This window comes from Colossoma macropomum, unplaced genomic scaffold (genome assembly GCF_904425465.1).
Source record: "Colossoma macropomum unplaced genomic scaffold, Colossoma_macropomum, whole genome shotgun sequence".
NCBI lineage: Eukaryota > Metazoa > Chordata > Actinopteri > Characiformes > Serrasalmidae > Colossoma > Colossoma macropomum.
In genome coordinates, this window is record NW_023494785.1 from 26847165 (window position 1) to 26871341 (window position 24177).

Consider the following 24177-nt stretch of genomic DNA (forward strand, 5'->3'; position numbering starts at 1 on the left):
TATAAACAAACCTTTGTACTGTAGTAAATGAATAGTGGGTTTACTTTCAGCACATATATTACTATTCATCTGCTGTGGTCTTTCTTGGGTGGCCTGACTGTTGCAAAGTGCTTCATGGATTCTTTTTTTCTTTAAAATATTCCACACTGCTGTTTTTGGAGTGCCTAATTGCTCTGAAATGTTCTGAGGGCTGATACCAAATGCATCCAATAGTTTCTTGATGGGATCTAAAGGTGTTCTACAGGAAACTAGGGGTCTCTAATTCTCATTACAAACTAAAATCATCAGGTTTCCATCTGAATGGTCCTTTTTTTCAGCAGGCATGGATCACCTGAGCAATCAGAATTACCTGTCATTCATTTTCCCAATACTCAGCTGGAATTGGTTCACACAACAAATGACGTATGCAAAACATTCCCAGAAAAATTCACAGAAACTATTAAAAGTCTCTGTTGGTTTGTGGTGGTGTCCAGTAGTCACTAATGGTATTTTGTGTTTTCCTGATCGGTTGATATCACAGTGTAAAGCACATGTGTCAGGCTCCAGCCCTCGTGGGCCAAAGCACTGCAGACTTCATCATGCTGCCTCATTAAACACACCTGATTCAGCTCTTCAGCTAATTAGCAAGGCCTTCATGAACTGTATTCAGAGCGTTAGATGAGGGTAAACGCTGATCTCCACAGCACTTTGGCCCGGAAGGTTCCCAGTCTAACAGGCCTGGTGTAAAGTATTCCAGATGCATCTGATGCTTTCTTAATGGGATCTAAAGAAACTAGTGGTCTCTAATAGAAAGTAAAACCATCAGGTTTTAATCTAATTCTGATCAGGATGATTTACCGCATTGTCTTAATATATGTTACTCCCCACTGTACTTAAACTGAACAGTGAGTTTAACAGTGAATCTGAACGCTGCTGCTGTTTGATAGTGAAGCCTCCACAGCGGTAGGGGGCGATAAATGGCCGCTTCACCACCAGGGCTCAGAGTGAGAAGAGAATGAAGAAGAGCAGGTTGCAGCTAGATGGGTTTCTAAACTCTGCAGATATTTAATGCATAATTTCCGCATATTAAAGTCATTACTGCGTGGATAAAAGGATAATAGCCCAATGCTGAGCGGACGTGGATCAGAGTCTGCAGGTCAGAGAGCTCGAGCAGTGAAACACCTCAGAAACAGACCACACTGTTCAGGTGCTGTGTGGATGCTGCTGCTGTTGTGCTGTTTTTCTTCACATACTGTTTTTGTAAATAGTTATGTTGGACATTTTGCTGGATATTTTGTCTCTGTGTCCAAAATTCATTGAAATATCAGGTCAATTTTGTGTTTTAATTTCGCTCAGTTCTGAAGTGACCGTGTGAAAAGGCTAGTAGGACTGATATCCCTGCTGAAAAATAATCTGAGAAAACATTGCAAGTCCCTGTTGGTTGGAGTTTTTCTGATGGGTTGATATGACAGTGTAAAGGACTGTAATGGTTTAACAGGTGTTCTGTTACTGATTCCATTATTTTTTCTGGTATCTTTGTTGTGTAGACATAGTCTATTAGTCTAAACCCCCATATTAATGTATGTAGTCAAGACATTCTTGAGTGTCTCAGTGGCCTTTTTTACATTTCTTAAGAAATTCGCAGGTGATTAACATGGAGTTCAGTGGCAGCTTGTCTCAGAATAACTAGAATAACCAGCTGTTGGCCTTGATGTAGCCAGACTTTGGTGTAATATCAAGACTAATATCCCAATACTGATACCAGTAAATTTAGGCTCAAAGGGGAGAATCAACATTTCATACATCTGTTGGCTAATTAAAAAACTCTCCTGATTCACTCTTGACATTTACATCTGCCCAGATTGTGTAAATTCTTCAATTTAACAGCAATTTATTGGTACTTTTAAAGCAGAACAGTCTGAGTTTCTCAAGTCCAACACAACCTTATTTGTTTCATACATACATATATTACTATTAATATCATTATTATTATTATTATTATTATTATTATTATTATTATTATTATTATTATTATTAACCTTAATGAACCTTATTTCTTTTCACACATACAGCTCCATGTGAAAATTTCCTCCTTGCCCCTTTCACTGACTGAACTGAGTGTTATAGCCTGCCTCAGCGTGGTCAGCAGGTTGGGATAAAGACACAGATACGGTGAGTGGAGAAGCATAAAGTGTTTGTCTCCTTGACTGAATTTTAGTGAGGTTTTTTTTTTTGTCAAAATGTAAACAAAGTGGTTTGATGAGAAATGGGTCGTTCTTGATAAATTTAGTCAGAACTGTTCACAGTGGTGGTGATGGGAACTTTGTCTGATACCTGAGAGATTTACAATTAGGTTCCGATCTAAAACATTTTTTTTAAGATCTGTTCATGGTGGTGAGATACATGCAGGACGTTGTAAGGCAAAATAGTGCCCAAAAAAACAAATACTACACATAAACTCCAAAGACACATGTACATTCGCTGACTGTGTCGGGTAACAATTAAATGACTATGTTTGCTATCCAACATTACAACCCCTGGTTCCTACCACCACCACTGTAAAGAAACTTGCCTTTAGCCTTTATCTGTACCACTCTCTGAAACCTTCTCCTAGACTGTTCCTCAGTAACATGAGTGATTGGACTGTGAAGACAGAGGATGCTGACTGTCTCCTCCAGACGGACACTGAAGCAGTGCAAGCAGGCAGTGGAGCTCAGTGTAAACTGGAGTGTACAGACTTCATGATCTCTGAAGTGTTTAGTCTCAGTTCAGGGCCTTCACTGCCTGTGATGGTGGAGACCTTTCCACAAAATGGTGAGAATAACTGATATAAACTTCAATTCTAAGGTCACATAGGTTATCAAAAATTGTGATGTTATTTTCCCAACGTTCTTACTCTCCCACTCTCGCTGATTATCTCTCAGATGTTGCTCCAACTGAAATGACATACATAAATGTAAAGATGGAGAATCCGGATGATCAGACTCCTGATGATACTAAGTGTAAATCGAATGATCAGGTATCAGTGGGTGGAGATACAAGTAGCCCAGCTCCTGAACTCTGCGAAGAACCGGAGCAGTTCTGTGGCCGTGCCAGTAAAGGTGAGTGCCTAAAACATTGTATGTGATGCACTGTGGTACAGTTAATGAACACTGTTTAGTAGGGCTGCAACTATCTGGTGTTTTCAGTGTTCTATAAGGATAAGAAAAGCTTGAGGCATGTTTCATTTTAGTGACGGTGTTAAAACACAAACCAGATTTGTTGTTATTAGTGTTTTTGTTGTTGTTTTTTTTTATTCAGTAAACTGCAAAAAAAACATACCTGATATAAAATGAAGAGTTCCAAAGCTAATCAAACACCAGTTTCTCACTTTTCTTTTTTTATTAATGACACAGAATGCTAATAAGCATATGTATTAATTATAGCTGCGCATGTTACAAGGAAGCATGTTTGTGTAAAGTCAACCTGAAATCAAAATGGACTTCTTTTTACTCTTGTTAGTACATATAATAATAAATAAATGTGACCCTAATTAATCTCACAACGGGGAAATTTCACCTCCGCATTTTAACCCATCCGTGCAGTGAAGTGCCACAGGCACACTAAATTCAAACTCTAATGACTGCCTTTGAAACGTGTTGCGATTTTTGATTACATCACCAGTGGGCAAGAAGAACAATATTAACCAGTAATATCACATTTTACTCTACCTATCATCAGGATAGCTCAGACACCCTCCCTGATACTGTGTTCCATATAGAAAATGCATCACGGTGTGGAGGAGAAAATGCATTATGATTTCCGGTTTTATATTAAGGAGAAGTTTCTTTTCAAACACAATATCTGCCACAACTGCATTAAACTAATAAAACATAGCACAGAAAAGTTAAAGCTCTGTGGTTGAGGAATTTTAACTTCGGCTGGTTTCACACCAGCTATGTCAATAAGTATCCATTTCAGACTTTCACAATTTTATCAACTGTAATGTAGGCTAAAGAAGTTAGACGTATAGATTTTTAGGGGATTTGGAGACAATAAGATCTCCAGAGATCAGAGTCCATATTGAGCCCCAAACTGAATTATGTGACAGATTGCAAGATTGACAGATAGCTACCAACTTTACTCTCAGAACTTTTGTTATCGTCTGTCTAAATCCAGCTCAGAATCCTTCGGTCAATGTGGAAGATATGACAGCTCTTTAGAGCCATTGAGCCTCATTCACCAATATCTTGCCAAGTTTATTCTTAAAGTTGTTCTTGAGAAGGGTCTAAGGAAACAGTCTACGTCAGATTCATGACGTGTTCTTAAACAGCAGAATTGTTTGCACTATGTGCTCTTGAGTGTGCGTAGATTCTGTTCTTACCTAAGAACAAATTCCAAATAAGAAAACACTGATGAATGTCAGAATCGTCGTGAAAACTGCGTAAGTGGGTTTTAAAAAGAAATTTGTTCTTAAGAGCGGTTGGTGAATGAGGCCTATCCTTGCATTTTGATAAATATTTTGTTTCCCTATACAAGTCTATTAGCAAGCAAATGTTCTTTAATAAATAAGAAAAAAATACAATACAAAATACTTATCTTGGGTGCCTAATTAAAACTAAATCACCAACATTTTTTTTTTTTCACATTTTGAAATGGAACTCAGAACTGGAATGCAAAAACTACTAATCTGGGGATCCAACCCAGTCTGTTAACACTGACAACACACAGTAGGAAAGTGATTTTGTATTGCGTCTGGAGTAAAAGGCTGATGCTGTCGCCTCAGATTAGTACTCTTAAACACATCAAATATTTCATTTTTTTCTGGCTTCATAAAAGTGGTCAAAGAACTGTTTATTGGATTTATTTTACCATTTTCCAATATTTGCTGTTGATTTTTGTCAGTTGCAGCCCTATTAATTAGTCTGTCATGTATGGTATTCTCAATAGCTTGGCATTGAACAGGCTGATAAAGACTGCTATTTATCAACTTGATTTATTTACTGGTTACAAACGAGGTTTAGCACAAAAATGCTACTCAAAACAGACTTTGTTTAATTTTGCATGTGGGCCCATGTTTATAAAGCTGCTCAAAGAATGCTGATCTAAGATTGGATTCTTTTCTTATTTACATTGACCTTACCTTACTGACAGGGACAGACTCTAAATCAGCACCTGCTCTGAGCAGCTTTATGACATGCACTGCAAAGAAAAGTGTTTGAACTGAACTAAGAGAGAGCAAGACTTTGTGAAGCCAAAAAGGCACAACATCCAGGTATGGATTTTTTTTTAAATTTAGACGATAATTGCCTCGTATTTGCATCAGATCTGGTTGAACACATCGAATTAGTCTCTGTTACAAAAACATGCAAGGCTAAAGCTGGTCCTGCTCCTGTCCTGTAGAACAGCATAGTTATCCATTTGGGGTTAGTAAGATTAATTTGAGTCCTTTTCTTGAGAAGTTTTGATTATTACTACTATTGCATTATTGCATTATGAGCTATATGATTTATGAAGTTCAGCAAACTTAAGCAGTGAAGGCAGGCATTTCATTGTGTAGTTAGTGGCCTAAAAAAAGCCAGAACCCACTGGCAGGTCCAAAGTTTTACTACACACTTGTATAACCTAAGAGTAACTCGGCCAGTGTGCATTGTAATCCATGTAGTCATTGAATAAGAAGTCTTAGGATATAATAAGCTGGGATTTAAGGGGTTAATTGAGGGACAATACACAGCTTATTTACATGTCTTAAAGACATATGAACAAAAACAGTCTGTTTAATTCTAAGCAGGAAAAAGAGGTTGGAAAATGGCTTTATAAATATGAATTGTGACTGTGTAGATATAAGCAAATTTGCTGGGGGAAATATATGAAAAAGAGTGTACATTCTCTTTAAGACTCAGGTTTGTTTAATTTTACTTAGAATAATGTGTAGGGTTGCTTTGTTGAACATGTCATTGAGATGTGTGCAGTGTGATAAATTGTATTTCTTAAAACTAATGGAGCATACAAGCTAAACTAAACAAGAGTATTGCACATAATATATGACTGACTGGTGTGAGGCACTATTGATTTTGCCCCACACTTACATATATGGTCATCAAACTCTGATACCAAAAACTCCTTTTTGAAAATGTAGAAACACAAATGTTTAAACATTATGCAGATTTGTTGAATTTGTTGAACTTGGCATGTAAATCTCTGCACATTTAGAAAGCATGGGTATTCAGTATACTTAATTTAAGGAATCAGAACTTGAACATAATTATCACAGAGCAAACTCTAAATAAGCAAATTGGTCACACCCCAATCCGAATCTCAGGATGAATAAATCGGGCCACAGGTGCGTTCACATGCATTGGACCAGTGGACCGCAGCAATGCAAAAGGAGCTGGACGAGAAGGACCACAGCAGAGAGGACGTGGAAAAGGAGGAGGAAAGAGAACGTCGGTCTCCAATGAAATTCGTGCTACTTTGGTTAACCTTGTCCTTGTCCATGGAATGTCAATGAGGGAAGCCGGACAAAAGGTCCAGCCAAATTTGAGTCGCTTCACTGTTGCATCTATAGTCCGGACCTTCCGACAAGAAAACAGGTAATTTTTTTGTTCTTCTGCATTGCAGTAATATGACATTGTAGAACTATTGTTACCCAATGTTTTTGCTGTTCTTGGTGACAGTGCATACTGTACTGTATGACATGATGCAGAACTTAGAAAAGACGTTACTGTGTAGTATAGTTACAGTACTGTGCTGTATTACATTCCCTTTGGAGTTGTATTCCTAGTTAAACATAGAAGATCCTAGCCCAACAGTACTTGCTCTTTTTTGCAGAACAGATAGACGTCACCCTTTTGGAGGCAGACCACGGCTTTTGTCAGAAGAGCAAGAAAACGCAGTTGTAAACATGGCCATAGCCAACAATGTGATCCGTTTACGTGAAATTCAGAACAAAGTAATTGAAGATCAAGATGTCTTTCGAGGGATTGACCAGATTAGTATTGCAACAATTGACCGCATCCTTCAGTGTAAAAGATTGGCAATGAAACAAGCCTACCGCGTTCCTTTTGAAAGGAATTCAGAAAACGTCAAAGACCAGCGCTTGGAATATGTGCAAGTAAGTATTTCAGAATTGTATAACACAGTATATGATAGCTCACTTCTAAAGTACAACAGCAGAGAATGTTGTAATGTATTTCTAATACCGTATATGTGATCACATCTCTTTTGTAGAGAATAATGGAGCTTGAAGCCACAGGCACCCCACATGAGTTCATCTTCTTTGATGAAGCAGGATTTAATCTCACCAAAAGGAAGAAAAGAGTGAATAACATTATTGGTCACCGTGCTGTTAAGGAAGTCCCTGGCCAGCGTGGTGGCAACATCACACTGTGTGCTGCCATCAGTCATCATGGAGTTCTCCATCAGCATGCCACCCTGGGCCTGTATAACACAGGACAGCTGGTGGCTTTCCTCAGTGATCTTCGGGATAACATACTTCAACAAAAGCAGGTGGAGACAGAGCAACAAGACTATATAATTGTTTGGGACAATGTCAGTTTTCACCATACTACAGTGGTAAATGAATGGTTCACTGACAATCCTAGATTCTCCACTCTCTTTCTTCCAACATATTCCCCATTCCTTAACCCTTTAGAGGAGTTTTTCCCTGCATGGAGGTGGAAAGTATTTGACAGAAATCCTTACGAGCAGGGGAACCTTCTGCAGGCGTTGGAGGAAGCTTGTAGTGACATTACACTGGAGTCGATCCAGGGCTGGACAAAACATACCAGGGATTACTTTCCCCTCTGCCTTTCCAGAACTAACATTGTTTGTGATGTGGATGAAGTTATGTGGCCTGACCAAGACCAGAGACAGGACCCTGAGGAAGAGTAGCGAGGACGTCATTATTACCAACTATATTCTAGTATTACTTATTTTACATTGTTACAGTACGATGCTTGGGAACAGTTTTGACCATAATGTACCTTTTTCACCCACTATTACTGTATGTACTGTACTTTTTTTTATTTGATATTAGATGCTTTAAATATATCTGAACACTTGTATATGTTAATTGTAGTAGCATGATGTGGCTAAGTTAAAAGTCTATTGCAATAACAATGTATTATGGTTTTGATCTAACATTTAAATGGAAGAGGCAGGGATGGATTAACAACCGGACCTCCGGGGCACATGCCTGGGGTCCCTTGACCAGCATTTAAAGATTTATTAAAGGTTGGCCAGTATGCAAATTCTAAGTCACAAACAACCAACAGAACTTAACAATACATTAGAGAGCGGATACAATGTACAACAGTGAAGAAACCATCACGTAATTAGAAATAAATTCATAAATGTTATCGATATGGGGGCCTGAATTCAAATGAAGGCATATTTTGCTGGGCAGCAGCCAGTCACGTTGCCTTGTGTGATGCTCATAAGCTTCAAAAAGAATAATAGCAGTTTTTCGCCTGTGTTTGTTTGGGGCTCAAAAGTAGCCTACAACTCTGCATACACTTTTACTCTGTACAGCTAAAATTTTCACACAGTTGTGTAACAACTCTACACTTATTTTTGATTTTATTTTTTTTTAAAATAGGTAAGAAAGATCAAGGCTTTTCTGTGATGTGACAGGCAGTGATGGCAGATGGTTGCAGTTCTAGTATGGGGGACACTATGGAGTTTTGTGCCCATGGGCCCAGGAATGATTAATCTGTCCCTGGGAAGACGTTTTTGAGTGGAGTAATTGACTTTGTTAAAGAAATATGAGGTTTGTGTGGTTTTGTGTTTATCATTTTGAAAAAACAGTGTTTCATTTCAAATAATGTGTTTACGCTGCTGGGGAAAAAAACTGTAATGTTGGAAAGGTGGATAGTGTCACCCAGTGGCTGATTCTTATAAAATCTTGTAAAATATAGTAGAGGGCATAGAGTAGTATTTGAATGGTGATTTTTTTTTTCAATAATTTTAGAATTATTGAGTCATCTTCTAAAACAGGGTTCTGCTGTACTACTCTATGATGGATATAATTATTGAGTCATCTTCTAAAACCCTGTGACAAGCGGGCAGTCAAAGCAGCAAACGCAAGCAAAGGTTAAGCTTGCAAAGTGCCACTAGTTATTTTCATTTTATAATGCCATCTACTGGCAAACATGGGCAGATGTGACCAAGAGGATGGTGAAACCCTAGGGCTAGTTCAAAAGGGGTTCACGTATTCTAAAAATGACCTTATAAACCACTGCACTATAGCACCTCTTTAAGACTGATCAGCCTCATCTCAGTTAGCCTGAGAAGCAGGAGGAAGTTTTACCCAGTGTTACCAAGAGTACGCTCAGAACAGGATTTTAGTAACAGTAACAATCAAGAACACATGGATTCCAGAAACTTCAGTGCCTTATGTCTACTATGCTCAACAGCTAGCAGCTGGAACTTTGATTTGCACAAACAAGCTATGTCTTTTGGAGAGTCGTAACACACTCCTTGTATATAGGCTGTTACACAAGTGACTTGAATGCAAACAACAAACAACGAAATTATGTTAACTCAGCCTGTGTTAAAATGGATTTGTGAACAATTGCTAGAAAAGGAGTGTACAGAAATCTTTACCACTGAGGTGTATTGTACTGAGTTCCCATTTTTTCATCATTGTGTACAAAAGCAGGATCAGTTGGTATATTTGTGATTAAATTTACTGTAATTTTCAAGCATGTGCAAATGCTGTTTCTGGTGTTTACAGTATGCTTTGTAATTTTATATGGTGTTTATAGTATGCTTTGTAATTGTCTATAAACTATGGAAGAGAATGTTTGGTCTGGCTGTTCTGTTTTCTGTAATTCTATTTGTTAAAACGAGTTCTTATGCTCTCCAATGTTAATCTCGCAGACATGGTCTCTGCTGAAATTAACGTCATGGAATTAAAGGCAGAGGATCCAGATATTCAGTCTCCAAAACCCTCAGAATCTCTGGAGTTATATGATGGCCCATCTGGTCAGCAAAGTGAGTATATAAAAGTTTGTGTGCTAGTTTGCATATTACATAATTGAGCCAAGCCAAGAGACCACCCTTTATTTATTTAGTTTCCAGTCAAAAAAGCCATAAAGTAAAAGTTATTCTTTTTCAGGATATTTATGAGGAGATTCGATATAAGATTATCCACTTGCATAAGGGAGGAGAAATTCAAATATAAATGGAAAAATTAGTTTACAAAACTGGAGGTAAAATTTTTAAAGATACATAGAAAATGGTAGACCACCAAAACTATCACCATCAGATAAACTTTACTTTCATCCTAAAGACATGAAAATCAGGCTCTACTCTTCAAGTGTGAAAAAATCCACAGGTGTTTCTGTCCATCCTTCCACTGTGAGAAGACAACACTATGAGTCTAGAAGGTTGTGTAGCTGTCAAGAAGCCATTACTGAGAAAATCAAATGGACAAAAAAGAAGAAAATTTGCAAATTAAAGAAGCTGCTTGTGTTCAGATCAATAGAATGACCACCCCAGAGTCCAGACCTCAACAGCATTAAATGTGTTAGAGATTGCTTAAAACATAAGAAGCAGAAAATGCAACCAACTTCTAAGACTGAACTTTGGAGGTGTGGAAAAATATCCCTGCATATTTCTTTAAAAATCTGAAAGCGAGTTTCCTGAAAAGAATGGAAACTGGTGGATGCAATAAATACTGAAAAGATTGCGTTATACTTAGTCCTTGAGGCACCTGTTGGCAATTTTCATTAAATGTTTTATTTTTTACGCTGAAAAATGAATAATTTAATGGCTGAATGTACTGGAAACTAAATAAATGAACGATGACCTCTGACTTTTGCACAGTGCTGTTTGTTCTTACATTTTGAACATAATTCTGTGCTCACCATGAGTTGACTGTCAGAGTTATAAATTGTGTAATTATCAATGATAAGCCAAAGGTGCTTTTGTTCCACAGAGAAGAAGAGTACAGAAGAAAACTATAATGGAATGCAAGACCACACTAACAAAAAGCTTTACCACTGCCTTGAGTGTGGAAAAGACTTTAAGCGTTTAGATGTCTTAAAAAGTCATCAGCAAATTCACACAGGAGAGAAGCCCTACCACTGTGCTTTGTGTGGTAAACATTTTAGACATAGAGGAACTCTGCGAAAGCATCAGCGACTTCACACCGGAGAAAAGCCCTACCACTGCTCTGAGTGTGGGAAAGACTTCATTTCTTTGGATAACTTAAAGAATCACCAGGTCTTTCACACAGGAGGAAAGCCGTACCATTGTTTCCAGTGTGGGAAATGTTTCAGCCAGAAAGGAAACCTAAAATCTCACCAGCGAATACACACCGGAGAGAAGCCCTACCAGTGCACCCAATGTGAGAAAGCTTTTAGTCATTTAGGGAGTTTGAAAAATCACAAACAGTTCCACTCTGGAGAGAAATCCTACCACTGCGCTCAATGTGGGTCAGATTTTAGTTGTCTACTGAGCTTGAAAAGTCATCAACAAGCCCACGCAGAGACGTTCTACCATTGCTCTCAATGCGGGAAGGAGTTTAGACTTAAGGGACCCTTCCAGAAACATTTAAGGCTTCACTCCAGGGAGAAGCCTTATCACTGCTCTGACTGTGGGAAGAAGTTCAGCTCTTCGCTGCGTTTAAAACAGCATTGGCGTGTTCACACAGGAGAGAAGCCCTACACCTGCACTCAGTGTGGGAAACACTTCAGCCAGAAAGGAAACCTAAAATGCCATCAGCGCATTCACACAGGCGAGAGGCCCTACCCGTGTGTCCAGTGTGGGAAAGCCTTCAGCTGTCTACGCAGCTTTAGAAGGCATAAGCAAGTCCACACGGGAGAAAAGCTCTTCCATTGCTCCCAGTGTGGGAAAGGCTTCTTTCATACATACCTCTTAAAAAATCATGAGCGGATTCACACAGGAGAAAAGCCCTATCATTGTGCTCAATGTGGGAAAGATTTCAGGCTCTTGACGAGCTTACAGTATCACCAGGAAATGCACGCAACAGGGAATCAGTACACCTGCTCTCAGTGTGACAAAGAATTCACCTGCAAGCGAAGCTTAGAAAGACATCAGTTAACTCACACCTGGGAGAAACCATACCTTTACCTTCAGACTGATGAGTACAAGGATTGACAACAGTTAACCCATCGCCTACATTAAAGTTAGTGTGTTAAGTAATGTCAAGACTTCTACTCTGTGTAAAGCACGGAAATTTTGCATAGTTATACCTTAGATGAAAATCTAAGCATTTTTTCAATTACATGTAATTATCCTTCTTTTATTCACAATCAAATCATTTTTTTTTTCAGAAAATGAGGAAAAAGGTGTTTTTTATTACATTTTCTACAAGAGCATCAATGAGCACACAGCATAGTCATATGCAAAAGTTCAAACACTCCCAGTCAAACTTTTTCATGATTTTCTAGGCAAGTTGACACAGATCCTCAATGAACACACTTAAAATTCTTATTTTGGTGCACAATTTCTTATTATTTGCTGAGTTTAACACAGTGGAAAAATAAATATCAAATATAAAATGTGCATAACTTTTGCACATGCCACTTTTTTTTGTTTTATTTTTTAATTGAGTTTAATTTATGTTGAGTAGCTCTTTGTAGGGAATGTGAACTATCAGACATTACTGATAATAATGTCCTTTCTTCTGGAAACTACATTAGACTGATGTCGGTGCATTTTCAAGAATTATAAATGTTTACTTATATCAACCTGAGAACCTATGAGAACCTGTTATGAGAACTTCCATACAGCCATCCACTAATACCCACCTGTGTACACACTCACACACAATTGCCTCTGGACTGTAAATGTACTGAATGTGCATTTTATCACAATCCCCTTGTAAGATACATTCTCAATTTATGTTTTTAAAAAAACTTTGTTTTTTTGTGTTTAAAAAACCCTCCATGCAACTGTTTATGTAGTTTAATGTAGCCTAAACATAATGGTGCATTAAAATGTGTAGCAGTGTGTTGTCTGTACAGGATGTGACTTATTTTCACTTAGAAAATCAATAAAATATAATTTGAAAAGGGGTGCCCAAGCATTTGCAAACATCTTTGATCTGTTTGAGTTTGTTGACACCATTATTTAGTTGTGCATTATGCAGTTTTGTAGTTCATACTAAATTTAGTGTTTGGTCACAAGGGACTAGTGATTTTTTACAGAAATCATAGAAAACTTGTACTTAAAGTCTAGAGATGTTTATCATTTTTTGATTCACACATGCATTGATTCTCAACCCTAAAACCCTGGACATTTTAATGCTTTTCATGTTTTAACACTGCCATTTTCACTAAATAATGGGCTGTGAATAAGCTGATGCAAAAGGGCAGGTCAGTGGGCCTCCTGGACCAGGGTTGAGAAACACTGCATTAGTCTCCTATATATCTATAAAAGCATATTAACATGTTCTTCTGAACTTACTCTTACATTTGTTCCAATAGATTTCAATGCATTTTCAAGAATTATGTATGTTCACTTACATTACACCTAAAATCTGTGAACTTCAGATCACCCACACACAGTTGTCTCTGTAAATGGTATACTGTATATGTGAGTGTCCTTTTTTTCTTGCATGCGGACAGACATTTAAGAGCACAAAGATAGATCAAAGCACCTTGAGCCACTGAAGACAGCTCACATAACAATAAATGCTCTGCACTTTACAAGATGTTTTTTAAGTCAACTTGTAAAACTTTCATAAGACAACTGCACAATATGCATCTTTTAATAAAACAAAAAATGCTGTAGTACAGGGTGATGTAGTAAAAGACCAGATTTAGCACTTAAACCATGTGATATTAAAGGGGTAAGGCTTATTACCATTTTTAAAGGTTAAATGTACACGTCCAAACCACTTTAAAGGCTGAGTAGCTGAGTAGCAAAGTTTTGCTGCTATAATAGCATAGTTGGGAAATAACAGGGAAAGAATTTTGAGGTTTATCATTGGCTGTAAGTGAACAGCCAGAAAATGCATTGGAAGCAGTGGAATACATCTCCCTTAACATACCATTTTTATTTTAATATTAGTTTAGAAGAACTTATGTTGGCTCTCAGATTGTGTGTAACAAAAATAATTTGATTTTACTTCTACTAATTGTAGGATACCCCGTGACCCAGAAGGATGAAGCTGCTTAGAAGATGTTTGTGTGAAATTGCAGGACAACTTCCACTGTTCTGGGGAAAACAACAGTTGTCTATTATGACCAATGGCTAAATTTAGTATAATTAGAATAACTGTTTATTTTTTAGCCATATGGTTTGACAGATTTGTGCTGAAGTAGGCTCAGAGAACATGGTAATACATGAATATTTAAAGATGGACATGGGTTATTATCAATAGGACCACTCTGTTTTTTTGTTATTTATCTAATTTTTCTTACAATTCTGTTAACAAATGTCTTTATTCTTAACTCTGGGCAGATTTAGATTTACTCTAAACTTCATCTTTTAATGTCAAAGTACCAACATTTAGAAAACACTGGTAATATGCCATCCTTTGAAATGGGTTGTCTTACCTGCAAGTTTGTTTTGATCCAAGTGAAAGCTCCAATTGAAGAGTGGATACAGGCATGGTGCGATGGTGTGCATTTCTAACTGCCAAGTCAAAGCATTATCTAAGAGCTTCTTGTTCTCTGATTAGCAGTGAGGTCTTGGAAGTGTTGTGTCCTGTTATAAAAGCTTTTATAACTTTACTTTTAGGCAAAATTGCTGATGTTTGTTCTTCTTTTTATTTGGGTAATTTTGCAGAATTTTTTTAATTCACTGATCTTTTCATGCTGTGTATTTTGTACAAGGTTTGTGGGTGATGTGTATCTCATTTAATTGTCATTTATATTGTCTATATATTATATGGTGACGTGTATGTGTGTGTGTGTGTGTGTCTATCATCTGGACTTTGAATGTGTTGGAATGTAAAACACATTCTCAGTTTATGACAGTAAAATATGAACTTTTCAGAACTGTGTTTAAAATACTCTCCATGCAGCTGTTTTAGGTTGTTTAATGTAGCCTAAGTAAATGTATGTAAATGTATAGGTATGAATATGAAATTAAGCACAGCTTAATTTAAGCTTGAAACTTAAATAAAACTGATGGTCTGGAGGGACTGGGAAAGTTACCATGTGAAGAATGTGTTGTGTTAGATTTTCTGAAATGGTGCCTGCTGTCTGTTTGCCATAATGTCACTTAGGCCAGGGTGACCAAATGATGATACTTACCAAAATCAGATTTTTTTTGTATCGACTGTGTGCGTTATGATACAACCATTAAGATGTTCTTCAGTCCAGTTTTGACAGCAAAGGCATGAACTTTGAAGAACTGCTACTTTGGCACACTAGATGGCGATGTCTGTCTTTAACTCACTAGATGCTGCTGTAGAAATCTAGCTGTTCAAATCTGAGAAAGAAAAATGTCAGCAAGCTAAATCTTAGCATCTGATTCTATGCAGTATCACTAACTGACCAAAACTCTCTCACAAATGAGTTTTGTTGTGGGTCGTGGGTCGGCTTACGCAGTTTGGCATTGAAACTACTACATACTGGCAGCATATTGGTAATGCTAATGTAAGTTGACATCACAGCGAAGGGATAAAAAGAGTTTTGGGTATTGCATTATTCCCAAGTTAGTACTTAATGCTGTACTGTATGTATACATGTGTTATTGTTCTCCCTAAAAAACTGGGTTCAGTTTCCCAAAAAACATCTTAGGGTTAAGAATATTTTAACAGGTAGAGAGAATGTTCACTGTGATGCTCGCTCCACCACTTAAGAATCTTTGTGCTAAGATGCTTTTAAGAAAAACCCTGTCCTGATAATTTTTTAATGTGTTATTGCAAACTAGAAAAAAAGCATTATGAAAAGCTAGGCAAACTTTGGATGAGCAGTGCATATCCCCTAGAAATCAACATTTCTCTTTCATGATTAATATGCTGGTATATTAATAAAGGTTGGGTACGGGCCTCAATATTGAGTTAGCCCAGGGCCCCAGAGTGCCCTGATAACAGTGCAAACTAGGATAACAGTTAAAAGACCTAACTAGCTAGATATTTTCTGTGTTAAAATTAAGGAGAGTAAAAAAAGTCTGCCAGTTTGAGGAAAACATCTCAGAACAAGAGAAAACTGGTAACAAAAAAAATTACGATTTTAAATATTACATGGGAATAAGCAGTTTGCTTTATTTAGCATTCAAAATGCTACTCATACAAAAAAGAAATTATGAAATGCATATAATAATAATTGATACTGAATGATAAGAAAAAAATATACTGTGATTCAGCCTTGTCGTCCAGCCATAACATCACTCAGTAGTTTCTGTTCATAAAACATAGCTAATTGAAGTAATATTGCTATATGGCCTAACTATGCATTGGGTTACATTACTACAAATCAGTCCATAAACTGGTTCCATCATACTGTTACATCTGTTTCTGCCTCACTTCAGAGTTTAATGAACAGGAGTCCGGTAACAGCAGTGAAGCCTGTCAGTAGCAGAGTGACCTTCAAGATCCGCTGCCCACTGGAGTTCAGAGCATGAGGCAGCACCTCCATTAAAATGACATAGGCAAAGCTGCCTGCAGCCAGACCCTGCAGCGTGGAGCGGGCCAGCTGGTACTGAGGAGTGGTGTGGGTCTGTCTGAAGCCAATACCCAGCACTGCCCCCAGTGGACATGTTGCAGAGAAAAGCAGCAAGCAGGCGGTCACTGCGGCCCTCCGCAGCTGGGTCTGCGTGAGTTTGACGGCCAGGCTGAGAGCAGTCAGCCCCTTACCAAGCAGCAGGGAGAGACAGAGGTCCAGTCTCTGTCCACCATCCCCCTGTAGGCCCACTGCCAAACCCTCAAATACTGAGCACAGAGACAGTGAGAAAACCAAGACACAAACACGGACAGCGGACAGTGAGCTGACCTCTGCGTGTACACTGGAGCCTCTCCCTCTAGACACCTCAGACCGTAAGTGTGGCTGGTCACTGGAGCCCACCAGCAGAGCTTCTTTTTCAGCCGTGTGGTTGCCGGAGTGTTCTCTGAGGGCCAGAACAACTTGCTCAATGACCAGAACTAAGAGAAAGCCAACGGCCAGAATGAACTCAGGAACGGGGAAACGCAGCTGTGGATGGATGAGAGAGACAATGAGCTATGAGTGAGAAGCAGTGTCACATTCCACCATGCATTTGTCATAACCAGTGACAATGGTGACTTTGAGAGGTTGAAAGCTTTTATAGAGAGGGAGCAGATTACATTTTTTTAAGTGAAACTAAAAGAGAGGACCTTTAAATGTAACTCACTGTCACTCCCAGGCCTCTGAATGTCTCACTCATTCCTGTCAGGTAGCTGGGCACCATGTTCAGTGAACAGCTCGCCAGAAAAACCCCTGCAGCGCAGCAGCCGAGCAGATCCAGCATTCTGTGACGACTCTCTTCATAACACAGGAGACAGCAAAAGCAAAAACATTAACAGAGGGGTTTTCCAGTAATAAATATATACATAAAGTCCAATAAGTGTACCTGAATATAAGCCACATCTCCCTGTTCCTTTCAACAACCACAGCGGAGCAAATCCACACAGCACAGTTGAGGAAAACAGCAGGAATATGGAGCCCAGCTCCAAGTCGAAGCCAGGTATGTCCAGATGTGGCACCTGTGCAGAGGCCATCTTTCCTGAATCAGACTCTCTCAAAGTTAGTAGCGGTCACATATGGTCCACAATCCAGCCATCGCTCCCAGGACTGTCAAGGATATCTAGCAAGACAAAACAGAGATAAAAACTTGACTGCAACAAAGTGGTTTGATCTCACTGTAATCCTAGTGGGTCAATCAGGGCTCATTTATGATATCGGGTGTCAAGTGTACAGCTGGTCTAACTCACTGTAGAACCCGATCACATTCATATTCGAAAAGTAACCAGAGATCCTACATTAGCCCTCATTATGAAAGGTACAGCCATAGAATATAACTTGCTACTGACCAAGACTAGCCAGAAACTACAAAAAAAAAGACTGAAACGTTTTAAGTTTTAGAACGAAACAACATTTTTAAGTAGTTAAAAGCAACAGCCAAAAGCAAACATTTGAGGAACATCAGATGCAAGCTGGAGCTGTAGTTCACATCTATCTAACTAATCGGACTGCAGCCCTGTTCTCCAGCTCAACACATAACCTGCTGCTGTGAGCACTTTGACAGCTAGCCTGGAGTATTTTAGAGAATATCTTTGCCATTTTGCCCTTCAATAGATAGTTAATCTTTAAAAAGACCTACAAAAATATGCATTTTGTCTCCTTTCAGCCTCGTGCGGCTTTATCACTCAGTTCGCTAATGCTAACGGTATTACTCATTACTCTACAGGCTTAAAACCAGCACAGCTACCGACTACAGTATCGTCTTCACGGTTTATTTGAGCGTTCCTTAGTTTAATATCACTACCTTTGTAGTGCTGAGGCACTGCAGACTTTCCGGAGCTCCAAAACGATGTTTGTGTTGATCTACGTGCAAGAACGAGTTTCCTAACTTTCTGCTTTTGTTCCTATAACGGGAAAGAAGGGAAAGTGAGTCACTGGCTCCGGGAAGGAGAGGGCGGGGCTAGGGGGCGTTCCAGTACGCATGTCCCAAATACACCTTTAGGCTCCTACGTAGTGGATGACTTTCTAGGGGACGAGAGCGTGTGCTCTGTTCAGGTCATTAGGGGAATTAGATTTCGTGAGATATTGGGACACGGAACCTCCTGGAACACGTTTGTGCATCTCACTCGTGTCGCGGCAGAATGAGACAAACGTACGACGAGCGAGCTAAAGTCTTCATACATAAAATCTTATGTTTGTACTCAGGTACGAAAAAGGAAAAACGAAAGCTTTAATTACTCTGGGCATTCTGAGGTATCGCGGGACGGTTGTTCACGTGACTGCTTCTGTGTAGCACCGAACTTTCCTATTGGCCAACGTGGCGTCTATATGCCAATCAGCAGTCAGCATGTAGAGGCTCAGCCGAGCATGTTATCAGATCTGTAAGTGTGCGGATGGAGTTGAGCGGGTTCTCCTTAGTGAGGGCCGCTGAGCGCAGATGTGCTTCAGGGTGTGTGTGTGGGTTAATCAGTGCGACCTGCCCTCCTGCACAACACGGATGTGGCTTCTCCCTGCTGTTTAGTTGCGGATCACAAACATTTCATGGTCTCTGCTGGCGGAGTTTATGCAGAAACAATGCGGGAAACGGACATCGTGTCTGGATCTCCTGGAGCCACTGAGGCGGTGAGAGAGGGTCCAGATGGCCTGTTTGAGCTCAGTAACAGAGGTTTTGTTTTTATTTTAGATGAGCACCTGAGTCGTGTTCACTGCAGACTGTGAATACCTGTTTGATCTTAGCATGTAAAGAAACTCCTGAATGTTTAGTGGACACACATTTTTAATAAAGGACGAGCTCTGATATTCATACAGCTGCTCAGGGACTTCTGACAGGAGCTGGAGCTCATGTTCCTTCCAGGATATAAATGTCTGATAGAGGCTGAGCTGCACTTCCTAAAAGCCCCTGATATTATGCAGTATATTTACATTAGAAACATATTTTCAAAGTTTCTAGCTGTGGGTTGAGAGAGAGGAGCTGATCACAGAGGCTGAGAAATTTGGGGAAATTAATCACAAACTTGGGGACAAACAGTGAGGACAGACGCCAGTGTATTAACTCTTTAAACCCTAAAGGCCTCTGTATAGGTCTGCAGTTCACTTCCTCAGTCTTCTAACTGCAGACTTTGCATAATAGTAGTATTTACTGTTCATATTAGTTAGTACATAGTAATTACTAATTAATAAGCTACATTACTAATAACTGATTAATAAATAACATGCAGCAGGTTTAAGGTGTTATCAACCTGTTTCTTTGTTGATGATTTTCTATTGTTCTATATCTGTTCTGTTTTCCTTTTTTGGTAAAATTCATGTCAATAAAATGCTCTTCAGACAGATGTGACTCCTCCTACTTTTTCTCTCTCTCTCTCTTTCTCTCTCTTTCTCTCTCTTTGTCTGTCTGTATCTCTCTCTCTCTCTCTCTCTCTCTCTCTCTCTCTCTCTCTCTCTCTCCACTCCTTGAGCAAACATCTGTTCTTCGTGCTGTACTGGAGAGAAACTCACTGTTCTAGACTCCACAGACTCATCCTAATCTTAGATAACGCTGTTGTATTAAATCAGTAATATCAACTCTCATTGTAGCAGAGGAGGACGGTCACCCAGCTGAACCCTGGATATTGATAAAGTGAACCTTAACTGTTTTAATCCATTCTTTTATTGCAGGACAGTGAGGAGGGCAGTCTGTTTTTCAGACAGAGTGAGGAAGATGGGCCGCTGGAGGCCGGGCTAGTTCTGACCAATTCCTGTCCGCACTCTGTGTACAGCAGCACAGAGGAGTGGGTCATCCAGCCTCACAATGTGAGTAATACAAGCACTTCAGTCATGTTAATGTTTAAATCTGTATTCCTTTAGAGTGATGTTTTCATTGTTTACTGCAACTGCCCTATCAATCATAACATGACCTCCTTTAGATGGTCAATGTTTTGTGATGTTTTTGCTGCAGAAAAGTTGTAGTCGTTTGTGATCTCTTTACCTTGTGCAAATAGAAATGTTACATTTTCATTTTGAGGTATTAATCCCCTGATCTCTCCATGTTTTGGATGCTTCTGTTTGCACTATTTGCATTTAATGCATTGCATGAATTGACCAATGGGCTTCCTTATCATTCAATAATTAATGACTTGATCATACTGGAAATCCTTACCAGGCTCCTCACTAAAACTTGGCAACAACCTGGAGACTTATCTACCTCGGAACATGTTGACTCCCCCGGGTATGCAGGCTGTCAGTGGTTTGGGGATACCCTGCTTATGTGTCTTTGCTTCTTTGCAGTAACTTAACACATTAAAGAAAGATTGGCCGGGTTTATTTTGAGAAAAAATATTTGTGACAAAATTTGTCCCCATACTGTATCCTCTGGTTATAATGACAGCACCAAAAGATCTTCAGTGTGTGCTTTGAACAATAGTTTAGAAAAAACAAATCCAATTTAGTCGTTTCCAATTCCACCCACTATTTAGGACTCCCCAATCACATGATACTAGCAGTGCTAGGAGGGTGAAGGCTAGCACAGGCTTCCTCCGAGTCCTGTGAAGCGCCACCACATCTTTTCGAGCTACCGCTAATGCAGCCTCATTGGACAGCTGAATGCACTTGGAGGAAAGCAGCAACCACCAGTTCTGTTACATCAGCTAACAGATGCTAGCTGACTAGCATCGCGCTGTGTGATGGGGGAGAGGGGGGGCATCCTAGCGAGGCCAGTTGTGCTCTCTTGGACTCTTGGCCACAGATGGCTGTAGCATTACCAGGGATCGATCTCGTGATCTTCTGATGAAAGGGCCAATGCTTAGATGGTTGTGCCACTTGAGAGCCTGCAAAATAAAAACAGCGAACAGTAAAAAGCACATATTGCATAGTAAATGTCAGAAGAAGGCAAGTTGTCCATAAACTTTTGACAAGCAGTGTGTACTATTTATCCAAACCCTACAAGCATCTGACTGTTGTTTATCATCGTAGTCTGAAAGTCAAAGAAGATGTTTTTTGAGGTTTGTAATGGTTCTGATGGTTTGATTTTTTTTTTATTTCTAGCAGAGTCTGCATGACAGTGAGTCTGAGGACATGCTCCAGGCCATAAACCCAAACGAAGTTTATGCCTCAGATCCTCTGCGGCAGTCGCTGTCGGAGAGTGACAGTGGCATGTCAGATGACCGTTACTCAGATGGCCCAGCTGTGCTGATGGAATCCACTCATAATCAGGCCATGCCCACTGTCTACCAGGTGGTTTATGACATCAGTGGCCTGGGGGTCAGCCCACAGGAGCAGCAGAAGGTGGATGTCATCTCCATAGAACTCGGTGAGTGTCTGCTGTTCCTCACCTGCCTTATAGTGATAGTTTAAAATAACAGTCAAATGTGTACAATTTTCCCCGTATACTGTCTGTAATAGACTTACCTAATGGGGTTTTTCGGGCACTGTATGAAACAAAAAATATGGATAAAAATACAGACAAAAGCAGTCTGGCTGTTTCAAATTCAGGTTGGCTGTTAGAGCCTTTACCTATGAAGTGTACAGCTGTCCATTTTTAAATATGACAGTGTGTTATGCAGCATCACAGACTTCATATGTAAATCTTTTTGAGATAACAACTTGGCACACTTTGAGGTGAATGTGTGATGATATGCACGTGCAGTTTTCACAGTGCTAATTTGGTAGGGTAATTGGGGGGATTGTGTAAGGGTAATTATTTGCCAGACTAATCCTTTAAAGGGAAACTCCACCCATTTTTCACAATTTCCTCATAATTCAGAGTCAGAGTCATTCAGAGTGATTTGAGGTGAAATGGTGCATTGTAGAAAAAACTTATTGATCTGGATTTCTTTACAGTAGTGGGGATAGGAACCAGCAGCCACAATGTCTACAACCATAATATAGCCATTTTTTAACTATCCAAAATCAACTGTGAACCTACGCATGTTTTCTGAGTATTTATATGTAATCTTGATAATAATAATTTTAGAAGTAAATCTGAAAAAAACACTATTTTGCATTACAGTGGCCTGGTTGTACCTCTCCACCATGAATGGATTTGGAAAAACGTATTTCTCCTTCTCAGAACTATCGTACAAGAATGTCTCAGACATCAGGCAGCTTATTCAGAACCATTTCATATAAAATGTAGCTTTTAGAGTCATTAAACTCTTTAGATGTCTGGTTCCTATCACCACCACTGTGAGCAATTCTGACTCAATAAGGTGCTCTACAACAGAGCAGTTCACATCAGACCACTCTGAATTACTTTGTTTACATATTGACCATTGAATTATGCAGAAATTTTGAAAAAACTGTGGAGTTCCCCTTCAAAAACCCTATACAGGTGGCCATACACTGGACTGAGGCTGACTGATTTGTAACAGTATTGATGTGAGAGAAATGCCTGTAAGTGAAATTCAGAAACACATCTGCTCTTCTGTTAGACGAGTGGAGCTCCCAGGTGCTGATGTCCGAGTCTTGTGTCGTGAGCGAGCTGCCGCTGGTTTCTTCTGTAAAAGTGGAACATGTTCTTCCAGAAAGCTCCCAGAATACATTAGACACACCCCCTGATGGCCTGGTCAGTCCTTTTTTAACACTTTGAACTCCAAGGGTCGTTATGTGGACCTACAAGTTCCTCACTCTCATTACTGCATCGCTAATATATCAGTTTAATTGTAGCTACTGTGTAATAAATCTAAAGATTAATAACTGACGAATAAATCTGCAGTTTAGGGAGTAAAATGAATGAACAATGTTTCTTCAGCCGATGTGTGCTAGTGACACAGCTGATTAATGTCTTGTCTAAAATCTTTTTGGATGTTCAGGATTACCCGGATCTGAATCTGACTGAGGAGGAACAGAAGCTTCTGAACCAGGAAGGAATCTCACTCCCTAACAACCTGCCATTAACAAAGGTAAAATATTATGTATTTGTTTAGTTTCTGAAACTGATAACGATAGAAAAACAAGAGTCTTTGTGTTAAAACCTTATATATGGTTTTCAGTAAATATCCATATGAACAGGTCATGTAGTGGCTTAAAGTTTGGGGACACTTAGCTTTTCAATATATTTTAATAAAAATTGCATTTTTTTTATCAGTTTCCTTAACATAACATTTAAAAACCAGGTTTATTGTGAGGGAAACAATATCATGTGGAAATATTTGTCATAATATTTGTGACTACATTGAAAATAGTCCCAAAGCCCACTTATCTTATCCCCTTGTTGTGATGTTGGTGTTCATCAGCACTCACACTTTTCAAGTGTTTGAAAAATCACTATTAGGACAAACGATTTTCAATTAGTGCTTTTAAAAATAGCTTGGAAAAGAAAAGTATTAAATTATTATTTAAGCAAAACCGGCTCTTCATTCTAAGGAAGACACTTTGGTGAAAAATGCAGCTGAGTGCTGCAAAATCTAGCTACATTAGTACATGGTTATGTATTAACACACTGAAAGTTCAAAGAAAATAAAACATTACTCAGAAAATTTCAGAAAAAGGCAAGATGTCCCTAGAAGTTTAACAGGCGGTGCATGTGTGTGATTTGACTGAACTCAATGCTACAGGCTGAGGAAAGGATTCTAAAGAAAGTGAGACGTAAAATCCGCAACAAGCAGTCCGCCCAGGACAG

At 39.1% G+C, this 24177-nt stretch overlaps 3 protein-coding genes across 4 annotated transcripts in view; 2 read left to right on the forward strand and 1 right to left on the reverse strand.

Annotated features, from left to right (window-relative positions):
• Positions 1 to 986: 986 nt before the first annotated feature.
• Positions 987 to 12084, forward strand: LOC118814510 (gastrula zinc finger protein XlCGF26.1-like). The gene is made up of 6 exons (XM_036580146.1): positions 987 to 1135; positions 2052 to 2151; positions 2594 to 2793; positions 2904 to 3080; positions 9841 to 9954; positions 10901 to 12084. Exons 3-6 carry the CDS (start codon positions 2610 to 2612, stop codon positions 12082 to 12084), a joined length of 1659 nt encoding a protein of 552 aa, XP_036436039.1. The 5' UTR covers positions 987 to 1135; positions 2052 to 2151; positions 2594 to 2609.
• A 4043-nt stretch (positions 12085 to 16127) lies between these two features.
• On the reverse strand, positions 16128 to 18536 carry LOC118820729 (zinc transporter ZIP1-like). The gene is made up of 4 exons (XM_036589145.1): positions 18385 to 18536; positions 17470 to 17703; positions 17251 to 17381; positions 16128 to 17072 (listed from the first exon to the last, which is right to left on the reverse strand). Exons 2-4 carry the CDS (start codon positions 17615 to 17617, stop codon positions 16410 to 16412), a joined length of 942 nt encoding a protein of 313 aa, XP_036445038.1. The 5' UTR covers positions 17618 to 17703; positions 18385 to 18536; the 3' UTR covers positions 16128 to 16409.
• Positions 18537 to 18965: 429 nt separating this feature from the next.
• The window catches only part of creb3l4 (cAMP responsive element binding protein 3-like 4), an 8280-nt gene continuing 3068 nt past the window's right edge, over positions 18966 to 24177 (forward strand). The window contains exons 1-6 of one of the 2 annotated variants that reach the window (XM_036589132.1): positions 18966 to 19202; positions 20238 to 20372; positions 21603 to 21867; positions 22988 to 23121; positions 23369 to 23458; positions 24113 to 24177. The exon at positions 24113 to 24177 is cut by the window's right edge and continues 42 nt beyond it. In XM_036589132.1, coding sequence (XP_036445025.1) covers positions 19122 to 19202; positions 20238 to 20372; positions 21603 to 21867; positions 22988 to 23121; positions 23369 to 23458; positions 24113 to 24177 — 770 coding nt within the window. In that variant the 5' untranslated portion in view covers positions 18966 to 19121. The remainder of the gene's footprint in view (positions 19203 to 20237; positions 20373 to 21602; positions 21868 to 22987; positions 23122 to 23368; positions 23459 to 24112) is intronic. The other variant, XM_036589142.1, reaches the window with a different exon arrangement.